Source organism: Dicentrarchus labrax, unplaced genomic scaffold (genome assembly GCF_905237075.1).
Source record: "Dicentrarchus labrax unplaced genomic scaffold, dlabrax2021, whole genome shotgun sequence".
In the NCBI taxonomy this organism is placed as follows: Eukaryota; Metazoa; Chordata; class Actinopteri; family Moronidae; genus Dicentrarchus; species Dicentrarchus labrax.
Genome location: NW_026136704.1, coordinates 30,689,907 through 30,704,566, shown reverse-complemented (window position 1 = coordinate 30,704,566; position 14,660 = coordinate 30,689,907). Strand labels below are relative to the sequence as shown.

Genomic DNA, 14,660 nt, shown 5'->3' with positions numbered 1-14,660 from the left:
GACTTTGTATTGGTGCAATGGGAGAACTGGGAGAACTGGGAGAAATGGCTGTGGGGATGAAAATATCACTAAAAGTGTTGGCAGTATATGAAAACAAACACACAACACAAGAAGTTAATGCAGACAAAACAGCATCATAGCCAGAGGGAATCTCTAAAAGAAAACGTTAAACAAATAACACAACTCAGTGGTTTTTTATTTAACCTTCTTATTTTCGAGTAAAAGATTTATAAACGATACTTTGAACGGAACTTAAAGCTGCCTCACTTCCATTATCGGACCTGAACAGTGTGACACCCACCGACAGTAAACAACACACTCTCTGGTAGCAGCGTGAATATATTCAATTATCAGGGAGAAGATCTTGTTGTTGGAGCGTTTCTAATGAGTGACTTTATGAATGAAGCAACGATGTGTTCAGTTGAGGCTTTGAGAGAGTTTGTGAACACAGGATAGGTGTGTAGTTTTAGTTAAAGAGGGGGTGCAACATTTTCCTGCTCCAATATAGAAGTTTCAGTCATACCCAATAAAGCTGATCTTTCACTATAAAGCTCAATTGTTTTTATTGCACCATTATATATAAATATATTTTTAAAGATCGCCTTTAATTCAGTTTCTGTGAATCAAACGGAAGGTGTATTTTGTTTAAAGAAAAGATAAACAAGCTCAAATGCTTTAAAAATAGTAAATCAGTATGACCAGAAAGTGTGGATGCAAGAGCAGCCAGTCTAATAGTCAGAGGAAGTTCATTTATATATATATATATATATATATATATATATATATTACAGTGTAAAATGTTTTACATAAAGATGATTGCAGATATTTGAGTGTACAGGTTCCTTTCATGTGACTGTATTTCTTATATTTCTGTTAGCAACAGTATTTCTTTGACCCCACAAGAGCTGCAGGTTTGGAGATGCTCTGACCCAGTCGTCCATCACAATGTGGCTCTTGTCAAAGTCGCTCAGATCATCACACTGTCCTTTTTTCCTCTTCTAACACATCAACTTTGAGGACAACAGGTTCACTTGCTGCCTAATATATTCCCCCCCCCACTGACAGGAGCCCTGATAACCTGATAATCAGTGTTATTCACCTGTAATTCACCTGTCAATGTCACGGCTGATTGGTGTATCATTGGTTCTTCAATGTTGGTTCCCATACCACTGGTGTTACATGAGCTCCCTCTAGTGGTTTACAGAGGACTCTCAAATATATTTTCTAATGAAATTAATTAATATAAAAACATATATTACAAAAAAATCTAAATAAGTTTAGCCTTTTCTGCAATATTTTTGTTTCAGTATCAGCCTGCTGTGTAGTTGTGTTTATGCATGTAGCGCACACACACAACACCCCCACCTTTGTTTGAATTGATTAAGTGCGTCTTTGAACCCCTGCTAGTGAAGTTCAGAGCCGACACTGAGCGTTGGGCTCTGCTTTTTCTCTCTGTGGGGGAAGGCCAACGTGATCTAAATGATTTGTGCTCCTAAATGTAGATAGCCCTCCAGATCGAATCCCTAAACAGATCATGCAATAAATTCTTATGGAACAATAAACGACCCAGACTTAATCTACGCAAACTACAGAGACCAACTAACTATTATTAAACCATATATAAAAGTCCAAACCTTATGATTACTATAATGCATTTAGTCTTAGACACATGGTACACTGGTTCTTCCCCCCCTGTTTCCGGCACACTTTCTCACCACTAAATTAGTCCCAGATGTAAAAACACATCCAGTTTTCTCTCCTGTACAATGGGTCTGGAGGAGAGAGGAGAGCTGCACAGAGTAGGCCTGCAGGGTGCTGCAATGTAAACAATGGTACTCTTGTTCACATGCTGTGGAGCTGCCCAGAGGAACAGGAATTTTTTCTATCCATGACCATTTGTGTTTCAAACCACCCGCATGCTGGAACAGAAGCTTATTGTTATGAATTGGAAAAGCCTCCTCCGCACCTACAGCATCTCTGTAGTACATCCAATTGTTTTTTTGTATGCATTTGTGTAAAAGTATTGCCACTTGTTCTCTTACACAGCTATATATATATACGTTTTATTTATCCATTTACTGTGTTTTACATGGCTATACTTTTATATGCAGTTTAATTCTCTTTTGTTCATGTCTGTTGTTGGTGTAATCATTTTCTGGAAATAAAATATACCCAACAGTAAGTATAGAACAGAGTTAGCAATTAATCATCTACAGCAATAAAATGCAGCATAAACTTATTACTTTAAAATCATCATATGTAAAAGTAAAACACTGTTTGGTTTCTCCGTTCTGGTCCCGCTGTAGATAAAAACATTATTTTAAGGTGATTATCCACAAATAGAAACATACGTATGAGTATTATATTCAATTTCTGCCAATAGAGCCTCCTTAATGTTACACACTGGAACTTTGGATATTTACATGAAACAGGTTTAATATCAGTGTTTGGTTACTCAAAAAATAATAATTTATGACTCTTTACTCTTTTCAAAAGTAAAATTATTACTGAAATGTATTAATAATTAGTTCCACTACTAGCTGGGTAAAGCAATACATACACAGTACCTGACGTTGTACACTCCGGTACAGTAGGTGGCGGCATTCACATTTAACGTTGATTTATTGTGTCTCAGTAAACCGAATAATAATATTAAATATATAATGAAAAGAAGAACAAGAAGAAGGCCATCAATTAAAGGCAGAACTTAAAGCTGCCTCACTTCCACCGTCGGACCTGAACAGTGTGACACCCACCGACAGTAAACAACACACTCTCTGGTAGCAGCGTGAATATATTCAATTATCAGGGAGAAGATCTTGTTGTTGGAGCGTTTCTAATGAGTGACTTTATGAATGAAGCAACGATGTGTTCAGTTGAGGCTTTGAGAGAGTTTGTGAACGAGCGACTAACTGCTGCTGCTGAAGAAATATTCCGAGTTTTTACTAAAACTATCGTCGAGTACCAGGAAGAGATCGACCGTCAGCGCACACTGCTGGACCTCGTGTGGAAACCTCAAGTAAAGTTACACAGGATAGGTGTGTACAACTACATTCATTTATTCACACTATACCGAGGAATTCTATTTATTTATATATATATAACCCCAGTTGTTTCAATAAACTGGTTTACTCATATGTCTGCATGTTTTTATCCTCCAGAGCTCCTACAGCAACATGTCTGTAACCAGAACCAGAACTCCAGTGTGGACCGAGAGGACCCAGACCCTCCACAGATTAAAGAGGACCGAGAGGACCCAGACCCTCCACAGATTAAAGAGGACCGAGAGGACCCAGACCCTCCACAGATTAAAGAGGACCGAGAGGACCCAGACCCTCCACAGATTAAAGAGGAACAGGAGGAACTCTGCAGCAGTCAGGAGGAAGAGCAGCTTGAACTGAAGCTGGAGACTGAAACCTTTATGTTGATTCCTGCTAATGAGTTAAGTGAGCCCAGTGAACCACAACCAGAACCAGAGAGTGACCACCAGCTCCTCTATAACAACGCTCATGTAGCTGAGAGCCGAGACCAGAATCGGGTCAAGCAAGAGGACTCAGGATCAACTGGAAATGTACAAAAAAAACCAAAGAAAATGCATCAGAAAAGCAAAAGTCACAATAACAAAGTATCCAACCGTAACTTTCAACGTAATACAAGCACAGGTAAAAAACTTATACAGTGTGACACCTGTGGGAAATATTTTAAGTACAAGTCAGAATTGATTTTACACCTGAGAACACACACAGGTGAGAAGCCATTTACATGCAAAACATGTGGGAAAAGTTTCAGACGTAGAAGTCACTTGAAACAACACATGGGAGTCCACACGAGGGAGAAGGCGTATTCATGCAACACCTGTGGGGAGAAATTTGTTCATATTAGAGAGTTAAACACTCACACAAGAACCCACACAGACGAGAAGCCACATTCATGCGTAACATGTGGGAAAGGTTACATACAGATTCAGAGCTTGAAAAAGCACATTGAAGTAGTCCACACAGGTTAGAAGCAAGAAGCAAGTACATTTGCAAGACCTGCAGTAACAGATTATTCACCGAGTATCATTTAAAAAGGCACACGAGAACCCACACAGGGGGGAGAAGACAAAACCTGCGCGGATAAGATTTGTTTACATGTCAGTACGGGAAAGTCCACACGGGTGATTAAAAAAAAACACATTTTAAGACATTTTAGATGCAGTGGTCACATGATAACGCATGCTAGAGAGAAGAAGAAGCCACACATCCGTGACTGCACCGACCTTCCAACATTTAAGTCTCTGACAAAAACTCACCTTTTTAAAATTGCTTTTAATGTTTAAATTGTTTTTAGGGTTTTACTATTTGATGTTGTTTTGCTGTTTTTATATTTTTATGTAAAGTGTCTTTGAGTATCTAGAAAAGCGCTTTACAAATAAAATGTATTATTATTATTATTATTATTATTATTATTATTCACGAAAACATGTCAGTGTTGAACTCTCATAAGATTTCAGATCCAGTTGTATTATTTTTGTACTAACTACATTACTGCATTACTCATTTTCTGTTAGAGTGACTGCAGCCCTACAAATGTTTGACCTGTTACATTTTTTTTAAACAATTTTTATACACTAACTAATTCATGTGACTGGATTGTGAATTTTGTATTTTTGTAATTTGTTTAACAAAATAAAAAAAAGGCCAACAACTTTTAACATTGCTTCTCTTTAATCACAAAGTATTTAAGCATCCAAAGAGATATTTCTTAAATGTGGTTTACATTACGATGTCTATACGTAGAACCGTTTTTCATATCAGTGCCTCTGTACCAGATGTATGGAGCCCCTAAACGGACATGAGGGGGGAGAAAAAAAAATGAAACGTTTCTAGTATCTAGTCTAGTGCGCACTAGATACGTTTCCTTTTTTTTCCCCCCCATGTCCCTTTAGGGGCTCCGTACAGATGTCCACTACCATTGTTTATATTATTACGTAGACACAATGCTGGAGTTCTGTCACAGTCACATAATACACAGAAATGTCTCTTTCTGGGTAGAATAAGTGGTAAAAGTTATTTTTGATAACATGTATGATTCCCTCATACAGGCAGAAATTAAAGCTCTGCAAACCTGTTGTGAGGACATCAAAGCAGTGGACCAGTGAAGCTGTGGAGGATCTCCAGGCGTGCTTGGACTCTACTGACTGGGATGTGTTCAGGACTGCTACTAACAGTCTGGATGAGTACACAGAGGCTGTGACATCATATATCAGCTTCTGTGAGGACTGCTGTGTACCATCACGCACCAGGGTGAGTTACAACAACGACAAACCCTGGTTCACAGCCAAACTCATTCAACTACGGTTGCAGAAGGAGCAAGCGTTCAGGAGTGGGGACAGGGACAAGTTTAAGGAGTCTAAGTACAAGTTTAGCAATGCGGTGAGAGAAGCTAAACGTCAGTACTCTGAGAAACTTCAACATCAGTTCTCAGCCAACGACTCTGGTTCTGTCTGGAAGGGGCTCAAACAGATAACTAACTACAAGCCCAAAACCCACTCCCTCAATGATCTGCGCCTGGCAAACGAGCTGAATGAGTTCTACTGCCGCTTCGACAGACGAAGGAGCAGTCCTGACACCATCCCCCGTGACACCCCTCACCAGCCCCACCTCACCACGTCCTCCCCCCCAGCCCAGCAGGAGCTGGGGCCACTTCACAGCTTCACACCTCTGTGAATCCTTCCTCCTCCACCACAGTGACGACTCTCTGCCTCCAAGAGAGGGACGTCAACAGACTCTTCAAGGGGCAGAACCCCCGCAAAGCAGCCGGACCAGATTCTGTCTCTCCATCCACCCTGAAGCACTGTGCTGACCAGCTGTCTCCGGTGTTCACGGACATCTTCAACACCTCTTTGGAGATATGTCACGTGCCAGCCTACTTCAAAGCATCCACCATCATCCCTGTCCCCAAGAAAGCAAGGACCACAGGACTAAATGACTACAGACCTGTTGCCCTCACCTCTGTGGTCATGAAGTCTTTTGAGCGCCTTGTGCTCTCCCATCTGAAAGCCATAACGGATCCTCTCCTGGACCCCCTGCAGTTCGCCTACAGAGCCAACAGGTCTGTAGACGACGCAGTAAACATGGCCCTGCACTTCACCCTCCAGCATCTGGACTCCCCAGGAACCTATGCCATGATCCTGTTTGTGGACTTCAGCTCTGCGTTCAACACCATCATCCCTGCTCTGCTACAGGACAAGCTCTTCCAGCTCACTGTGCCTGACTCCACCTGCAGGTGGATCACAGACTTCCTGTCTGACAGGAAACAGCACGTGAAGCTGGGGAAAAATGTCTCTGACTCCCAGACCATCAGCACCGGATCCCCTCAGGGCTGCGTTCTTTCTCCCTCTGCTCTTCTCCCTGTATACCAACAGCTGCACCTCCAGTCACCAGTCCGTCAGGCTCCTGAAGTTCGCGGATGACACCTCCCTCATTGGGCTCATCTCTGGTGGAGATGAGTCCGCCTACAGATGGGAGATTGACCATCTGGTGACCTGGTGCAGCCAGAACAACCTGGAGCTAAACGCTCTGAAAACAGTGGAGATGGTTGTGGACTTTAGGAAGAACCCAGCCCCACCCGCCCCCATCATCCTGTGTGACTCCCCAGTTGACTCTGTGGAGTCCTTCCGCTTTCTGGGTACCATTATCACCCAGGACCTCAAGTGGGACCTGAACATCAGCTCCCTCTCTAAGAAAGCCCAGTAGAGGATTTACTTCCTGCAGCAGCTGAAGAAGTTCAACCTGCCAAAGACGATGATGGTGCACTTCTACACCGCCATCATCGAGTCCATCCTCACCTCATCCATCACCATCTGGTACGCTGCGGCCACTGCCAAGGACAAGGGCAGACTGCAGCGTATCATTCGATCAGCTGAGAAGGTGATCGGCTGCAATCTGCCATCCCTCCAGGACCTTTACGCCTCTAGGACCAGGAAGCGTGCAGGTAAGATTGTGGCTGACCCCTCCCACCCCGGTCACAATCTCTCTGAGATACTTCCCTCTGGCAGGAGGCTGCGGTCCATCAGGACTAAAACGTCTCGCCATAAAAACAGTTTCTTCCCGTCGGCAGCTGGCCTCCTTAACAAGGCCCGGATTACCCACTGTCATTAACTCTTATACCCACCCTGTATATAAAGTATGCATTACATTAATGCTCCCACGTTCTTCTGCACAGCTTTCTCTTTCTCTTCTTATCTTTATCTATTTATTTTTTGAAAGTACTTTATTTTTCTGTGTGATTTGAATTTGAATAATTGTATAATTGTATATTTGTGTTTGTATATGTATATATTTATATGCACCAACTGCACCAGGTCACATTCCTCTTAGGCATAAAAACCTACCTGGCAATAAACAAATTCTGATTCTGATTCTGATTCTGATGTATTTCCTATTTGGTGTACAGCAGAAAGAGACTGAATGAATACAGGTAGGTGGAGAGAGATAAGAGTTTATTGTACTGCAGTAAAAGAGAGTCGTGTCTCTTCGTGGCCCTGAGGTCAGTGGGTTTGAGTCCCGGTGAGAGGTACACGTGACTGCCAAAAATAAAGGATTGTTCCTTTAATAAGGTGCACGTTTCACCTCTCTCGGTCCGGTGGGGGGAAACGTTAAATTAAGTCTCTTTCCTCGTGTGGGTCACTGTTCTAAAACAGCGTGTGTCTAATTTTAACAACTACAGTTGTTGTTTTCTTGAAATATCTCTTCATTAAAACGCGTGTATGCAAGCATTTCCCCTCGACTTGGGACAGTTTATTTCTCAGTACACCCCTATAAAGCGGTGGTATCGTCCACGCCCCGGAAACGCCGGCGAGCAGTAGAAGTGATCTGACAGCCGACTGCTAACTGCTAACCGCTAACCGCTAACTGTAGAAAGTAAGTTAAGTCTTACTCTTTATTTAAAAGTCTCCATCTACTGTTGATTACTTAAACAAGCGACCCGGTTCTGTGTCGTTCCCGTCGGGTTCCGACAGATTCAACAAACCTTTGATGTTTGTGTTGTTGACAGATTAGCTCACGTTAGCAGCTACAGTGCTAACGTGAGCTAGCAAACAAAAGAAGTCTCCTAGGAGCGAAAACTGAACCTTTTTAATTTAATTTAAAACTAATAATTGTGTGTTTTTAGTCGTGTTTTATTGTAGTGTAAGTCTGTGTGTTGTTAAATCGACCAACAGATGTGAGATTTAGGGGTTTTTATGTAGTTTCTAGTGGTCATCCTAACCCCGTTAGCATCAACGGAAGAGTCCTAAAGCCGTTTATTGAATTTATTTATTTTATTTATTTTATTTAACGTTAAAAACAATCCTCAGACTCATTTTTAAAGTTTTATATTCAGTAACTTTACATAAATGTGATGATCTGTTGTCTCCTTGTAGAATGACCCAAATAAAACCTTTAATTTCTGTTATTTTTTTTAAGTATTAAACAAGTGGATTTATTTATATATTTAATTAATATATACATTTTAAATCAGCCACCTCCTCTAACTACAGCCTGGCATTCATTTTAACAAACATATCACAAATTAACATTATATAAAGTAATATTTAAAGTAATGCTTAGATTGGTGTATAGTTTATAGTTTAATAGTACTTTAATATTAATTACTAGTTTGTTTTTATACTATTAGAATTTAATTTGACAACCACATTCATATTATTAAATAATTATGAGTCATGTAAATCTGCCTTATTAAAGATTCACTTTTAAAGTTTGCATGTGATATCAAAATAACATTTTATCTTGGCATGTTTTTTTTTTTTTTTTGGCCTTTGTATTAAAAGTTGTGACACATGGCAGCACCAGATGTTTTAGCACACCTGTCCACACACCTGTCCACACACCTGGAGTCTGTAACTGGTCCAACTCTGTAGCTCTGCACATCTATTAATTAACCCATTAAAGATGAATTCTCCTTGTTGTTACGATGAGGACGTATTGTTCTGTGTCGTTTTCCACCAATATACTGATTTACAGTGATTGTTAACATTTTGAGCTGATTCACGATGTTTGTGCTTAATGAGGTCAATCACTTGTGACAAAAATGTTCCTTTTTTTTAGGTTTTCTTATAAATTAAAGTTGTGTGTGTGTGTGTGTGTGTGTGTGTGTATGTTTCCCCTGAGTACTAATTATTTATTGTGTTTCTTGTGTGTGTACTCGTAGGAAGAATCCAGGCCGTTGGGCAGACAGCAGCGCAGTATCTGAAACACTGGACAAGCTCGTAAGTAGTTGTGTTAATTATTAAATGTAGCTTTACACAGTGATAATATACTGCCGAACTCTGCAGCACAATACCTATAATAGTCTTAATCTCTCGCCTCTGACTGGATCAGTGACCTTTTCATCTGAGTGTTTGATTTCTTTTATCCTAGAATCTCTTAGATTTGAATGGACAAGGCAGCCAGAAGTACACAGGTATGACCTTCCTTATTTATTATTAGGCTTGTATTGTCATCTAGAAGTATGTGTAAGTGGATGAGGGGGTGGCTGTGTTACCTCACTAACCCTCTGCCAACATGTTTTTTTAAATGAATTTAATTAATATTTCTTTTCCTGTGTGTAGCCCAGCTAATGAAGCCCATTAAAGGTTCAGTGATGCCTGTGAAGAAGAAGAGGAAGCTCCCTGATGCAGATGACAATGAGCGCAAGTGTAAAATCACAAGGTAAACTGACACACTGCAACTTTGTATGTCAGTTGAATGCTCGTCTATCTGCAGCGCATGAAATCTCCTCGTGTTGTTTTTGTAACCTTGCATCCCGACCGACCTGAATTTTATTGGTTCAACCTCTGATGAGTATCTAGTGAGTTAGAGAGTCTTTGTTGGAGAGAACGGCCACCAGCTGAACCCTGCAGAAAAAGTACTGGCAGGGTTGTCTTTCACCTGGCAGTAGGCAGTGTGTGTGTCTGTGTGTGTGTCTGTGTGTGTGTCTGTGTGTGTGTCTGTGTGTGGTTATGTTCCTTTTCTACTTACTTGGGGAACACAGCACTCAGCACATACTTGTCCTCTTAATCAGTGCTGCTTCAGTACACAGGCGGAGGACTGTAGCAGAGAAGTGTCTAAGCCAGTTTATAGACTATCGTGGATATAAAGGGGGGGTGGACAAAATATATAACGCCTCCTTACAATTCAACAGCACCACACATTCTGAAAAATGAAATGACCTTACAGTTTCAACTAAACCTGAGCATTATGACAGTTATGAATTTGTGTGTGATGCAGAATGCAGTGATAGATGTGTCTGGGTTTCATATTGCCTTGATAATGAGATGGTGAAGATATTGGAGAGGATGAAATCATTCCATTAAGTATGCGTCTGTGTGTTTCATGTTCAGTGTTTATTTGAATGACACCAGAAGTCTTTCCTATGATCAGTGACTATATTTATATAGACTTATATATTTAACTGTAAACCTTTGGTGCGTGTTGCAGTTTCACCCGACCTCAGATCCGTGGTGCCAGGCCGATCGCTGAGAAGTTATTCTCCAATAAGAAGTGCCTGGCCTGGTTCCACGAGTATGCCGGTGCTGACAAAGTGGTCGGTCCGGAGGCCATGGAGAAGTTCTGTGAAGACATTGGTGTGGAACCAGAGAATGTAAGTCTCCCTGGCTCTTAGATTCACATTGCCTATCCATGACCTGGGCCCTTATTTATCAAGTGTCTCAGCATTAGACTTTGAAGGAGCGAGTGAGATAATGTACTATAACAATATGACAACACCTCTCTTGAATATAATGTTGAAGACTATTAGATTGTACCTGTTCTAATTAATGGTATGAAATGTCCTTGTGTGTTTTATCTTTATGTGGAAAGATTTAAGATGAACAAGATTAAAGTTTGGTTTCTGAGTGCCAAAGTTGTTGGTTTTGACAGTCATCACTAACCTGACTGTCAGATGGTTTGTTACACAGAACCATCTGATAAGTCGTCGTTAGAAACTGTTTAGAAAAGATTTGTAGGCCGCAGCCTCTCTGCAGAACTACAGTACTTCATTATAATGCTGCTCTTTCACTTATTTTGTTTTACATTAAATTGCAGCTTCTGAGATTTGAATATTTCCATTTCTGATCCCTCCAGCATCTGTTAACCCTTTTAGCAGCTGTCATTGTCGTCACACACACGCCTAGCATTAAACCCCAACTATTTAAACATCAGCAGAGATTAAACTTCCTGTCTCTCTTCTTTCTTGCAGATTATCATGTTAGTCTTAGCCTGGCATCTAGAAGCAGCAAATATGGGGTTCTTCACAAAAGACGAGTGGCTCAGGGGAATGACGTTATTACAGTAAGACAACTTTACTTTTTTCCCTTTCAGGTTTGTGTTCTCATTACCTACATTTAGTTGATTATCCAATCAAATAAGAACTACAGGCTTGGTATAACCTGATGCACAGTTTAGTACTTTGTTTGAAATAAACACAGATGAAAGCTATATGTATCTATACCTTTTTATTCTGCTGACAACTAACTGTGTGTGTGTGTGTGTGTGTGTGTGTGTCTGTGTGTGTGTGTGTGTGTGTGTGTGTGTGTGACATGATCCTTCACCAACCTGCAGGTGTGACTGTACAGAGAGGTTACAGAGCAAACTGGATTATCTGCGCAATGAGCTGAATGACACTGTAGCCTTCAAAAACATCTACAGATATGCTTTTGACTTCGCCAGAGTGAGTTTGCTGTTTTTTTGTTGTTTTTTTTCTGTGTTTTTGTTTTGTTTAAAGAGTAGCTTAACAACCCTGTAGCTTATGCTGACCTCTAGTGGTTGAACTTCTCGTCTTGCTGCAGGTTTACTCCAGATTTGAGATTTTTTTTTATTTTTTATTTGCTTTCAAATAGTCTGAATAAATATTAAGTGCAAGCTCTGTAGAAAAGCGAGCATCAGCAGGAGTCAGAGGATCAAACAGAGACCGGAAATGATGACTGCAATTTTGTTTGTGCCTTCGTCTTTGTCATCAGGATAAGGACCAGAGGAGTTTGGATATGGATACAGCTAAATCCATGCTGGCCTTGCTGCTGGGGAGAACATGGCCCCTTTTCCCAGTCTTCCACCAGTTCCTGGAGGTAAATCTCTTTTGCTTTCATGTGTGTGTATGGATGCCTTTTAGATGGTTTGACACCTGTAGTTTATCTTAGCACTCTCCTACTCACCTCCCCTCCCCCCCTCTCTCTGTTACTTCCTGTCTCACCCCACCTCCCACGTGTCTCTCCTACAGCAGTCCAAGTACAAGGGGATGAATAAGGACCAGTGGTATAACGTTCTGGAGTTCAGCAGGACCATCAACACAGACCTCAGTAACTATGATGAAGACGGAGCTTGTGAGTATATAAGCAGCTCACTAGCAGCTTCAGCCCCGTGCTGAGGCTTTAGTCGAAACTTCACTCATCCTGGCTAAACAGGTGGCACTAGTTTGATTACGTAGGCTATTTATCACCTCCTCAATAATGTAAGTGGTTACAGAGATGCCACGTGAGGACTGGTGGAACTGTGATTGGTCACCATGGGCTGTTTGTGTTTTCTTCAATTTTCTAATGTTACTGTGATTGTAGATGGGCAGGACAGCAGGTTGGCTCAGTTACATCCCCTTTAAGAGTTTCTGCAGGTTGTTAAAAAGCATAAAATCCAGTCATCTGAAATGTAGGCATTAAAATGTCCTAAATAGGCTTTTGACAGGTCTTAAAAGTTGAAGATGAATATAACATTATTTTTATTAAGTTAATATTTGTGTTGATTATGATGTAACAACTACAAACAAACCAACATGAAACCAAGAACAAATAATGCAAAATACAATTATTTCTTCTCTCTCTTCTAACGTGGGTGCAAAAGTGGAAATTGATGCTTCAGTTCTGTTGAACAGAACATTTAGCCCGCTGCACCGTGTGCAAGAAAACACATGTAGTCAGAAAGGTTGAATGTGAATGCATGTATTTACTTTGCAAGTAATTCTGGCACTCTGATTTTGATTTCATATCCTTTGTCCTGTTAAATTGCCAGGCTTAAAGCTTTCATAATGGTCTTTTAAAGAATTAAATTTAACCTGTTGAAACCTGCAAAAACTCTGCCTTTTTGGTAACTCCCATCTAGCAGAGTAACCTGATACAAACCTGCTCACCACTATCAGCCCTCTCTCTATTACTGAATGAAACGATGCTAATACAGCACAGATTTATGTGGGTAATATAGCGTAAGCACAGCACGTCCCGATCATTTGATACCCCCATCCAGTGTTGTGATTGTGCTATCAGCTGGTAAAATCTGACACTGGACTGTAAATCAAAACCTCAACCGTTTACATGAATAAATCCAGCTATAGTGACAACTTGTGAGTTGTTGAGTTGCTACTGTTTGTTGGAGCCGTTTCCACTCGTGGATGCAGAGAAATCTCTCGGTGTCGCCTCTCATTCAGCAGAGCAAGGGTTATGTGACACTGGATGATGCAACACTGCTAATATGATAGCTTCCTCCATTTAGACTCTGGTTCTCTCCATTCCCTCAAAGGTCAGGTCTGCCACGACAGTTTACGGACTCAAAGAAACAAATGCAAGCAGACTTAAGTACTGAAATACTTATCAGTATTGGTTTGATTTTTCAGTCATTTATCGAGCAAATGATTGACGAGTGTTACTTACAAATGGAAGGCGGGGGTTTATAGTACAGATGTAACAATCTGGAACAAAGCACATTTCCCATCAGTGATGCATTGTGGTGAAAGTACATTTATTTCATGTGAATCTGAATGAAAGTTACCATTTATTATGGAAACCTATTTCCATCATGTGATTGGAAGTGGGCCTCCATACTTTATACTTTAATTAGTTACATTATATTTCTAAAGTTGCTCTGATCTCCACGACAGCCAAAAACAAGTGCAGGACCTCTATAAATATTGTTTCTGTCCTTGTTTTGTCTGCAGGGCCAGTGCTGCTAGACGAGTTTGTGGAGTGGCAGAAAACTTGGTCGTCATCGTAGCAGACGACGTCACAACACCAAAAAGGAGAAAGAGGGAGAGAGAGAGAAAACAAAAACCACAAACACAGGAAGAATCTCTTTATCGTTTCAGAAAAAGGAAAACTGCAGATCTAACCAACACCTTGATAGACTCAAACAATTGTCACACTCACACAAACCCAAACCAATATGGACTACAGAATCCTCCATGTGGACTCTGGGTACACACACATCCCATCAGAGATCGTCTCTGTGCATCGTCAGCCAGCTGTGGTCAAGAAGCCTTTCTCTCACTGAGTAGACTTTTTATAGTGGTAATTTGGAGAAAAGGAAATGGGGGGGGGGGGGAGTTCTTAAAATAAGAATACAAACAAAAAAAATGAACAGAGCGAAGAGCTGTGGAATTTATGTTTTCTGGATAATTATTTTTTTCCCATTTTGTGTCTTGTTTGTAGATGTTTTCACAGTAATAAAAAGGAAATGAAAGTATGACAGACTCCTTCTTAATAATTGGTAGAACTTCTAGCTTTCATTCACCAAACACTTTATATAGACACACATGTATCACAGTAATCTGTAATGCAAGCGGTAACACATCCCTTTGCCTTGTTAACCTGCAGTGAAGTACCAGCTGCTGGATTATAACACTGAATGTCACTGAAACCTGAAATGATGAATACTATT

General features: G+C 40.7%; 2 protein-coding genes across 2 annotated transcripts; both read left to right on the top strand.

Moving 5' to 3' along the window:
• Window positions 1-2,664: 2,664 nt before the first annotated feature.
• LOC127362647 (zinc finger protein 37-like) lies at window positions 2,665-4,696 on the top strand. Its single transcript, XM_051398648.1, has 2 exons — window positions 2,665-3,038; window positions 3,162-4,696. Exons 1-2 carry the CDS (start codon window positions 2,840-2,842, stop codon window positions 4,004-4,006), a joined length of 1,044 nt encoding a protein of 347 aa, XP_051254608.1. The 5' UTR covers window positions 2,665-2,839; the 3' UTR covers window positions 4,007-4,696.
• Window positions 4,697-7,765: 3,069 nt separating this feature from the next.
• Window positions 7,766-14,465, top strand: dcun1d5 (DCN1, defective in cullin neddylation 1, domain containing 5 (S. cerevisiae)). Its single transcript, XM_051398718.1, has 10 exons — window positions 7,766-7,907; window positions 9,196-9,253; window positions 9,405-9,447; window positions 9,596-9,695; window positions 10,464-10,626; window positions 11,224-11,315; window positions 11,586-11,694; window positions 11,984-12,088; window positions 12,241-12,343; window positions 13,942-14,465. Exons 4-10 carry the CDS (start codon window positions 9,604-9,606, stop codon window positions 13,995-13,997), a joined length of 720 nt encoding a protein of 239 aa, XP_051254678.1. The 5' UTR covers window positions 7,766-7,907; window positions 9,196-9,253; window positions 9,405-9,447; window positions 9,596-9,603; the 3' UTR covers window positions 13,998-14,465.
• The last annotated feature ends 195 nt before the right edge of the window (window positions 14,466-14,660 follow it).

What these genes read in the sequence shown, in the direction of transcription:
- LOC127362647 (XM_051398648.1), top strand. Translation starts at nt 2,840, where the DNA reads ATGAGTGACTTTATGAATGAAGCAACGATGTGTTCAGTTGAGGCTTTG. An exon ending in AGTAAAGTTACACAGGATAG is followed by an intron (nt 3,039 to 3,161) that starts GTGTGTACAACT and finishes TTTATCCTCCAG; the next exon opens with AGCTCCTACAGCAACATGTC.
- dcun1d5 (XM_051398718.1), top strand. Translation starts at nt 9,604, where the DNA reads ATGAAGCCCATTAAAGGTTCAGTGATGCCTGTGAAGAAGAAGAGGAAG. An exon ending in TTGGTGTGGAACCAGAGAAT is followed by an intron (nt 10,627 to 11,223) that starts GTAAGTCTCCCT and finishes TCTTTCTTGCAG; the next exon opens with ATTATCATGTTAGTCTTAGC. An exon ending in AGGGGAATGACGTTATTACA is followed by an intron (nt 11,316 to 11,585) that starts GTAAGACAACTT and finishes ACCAACCTGCAG; the next exon opens with GTGTGACTGTACAGAGAGGT.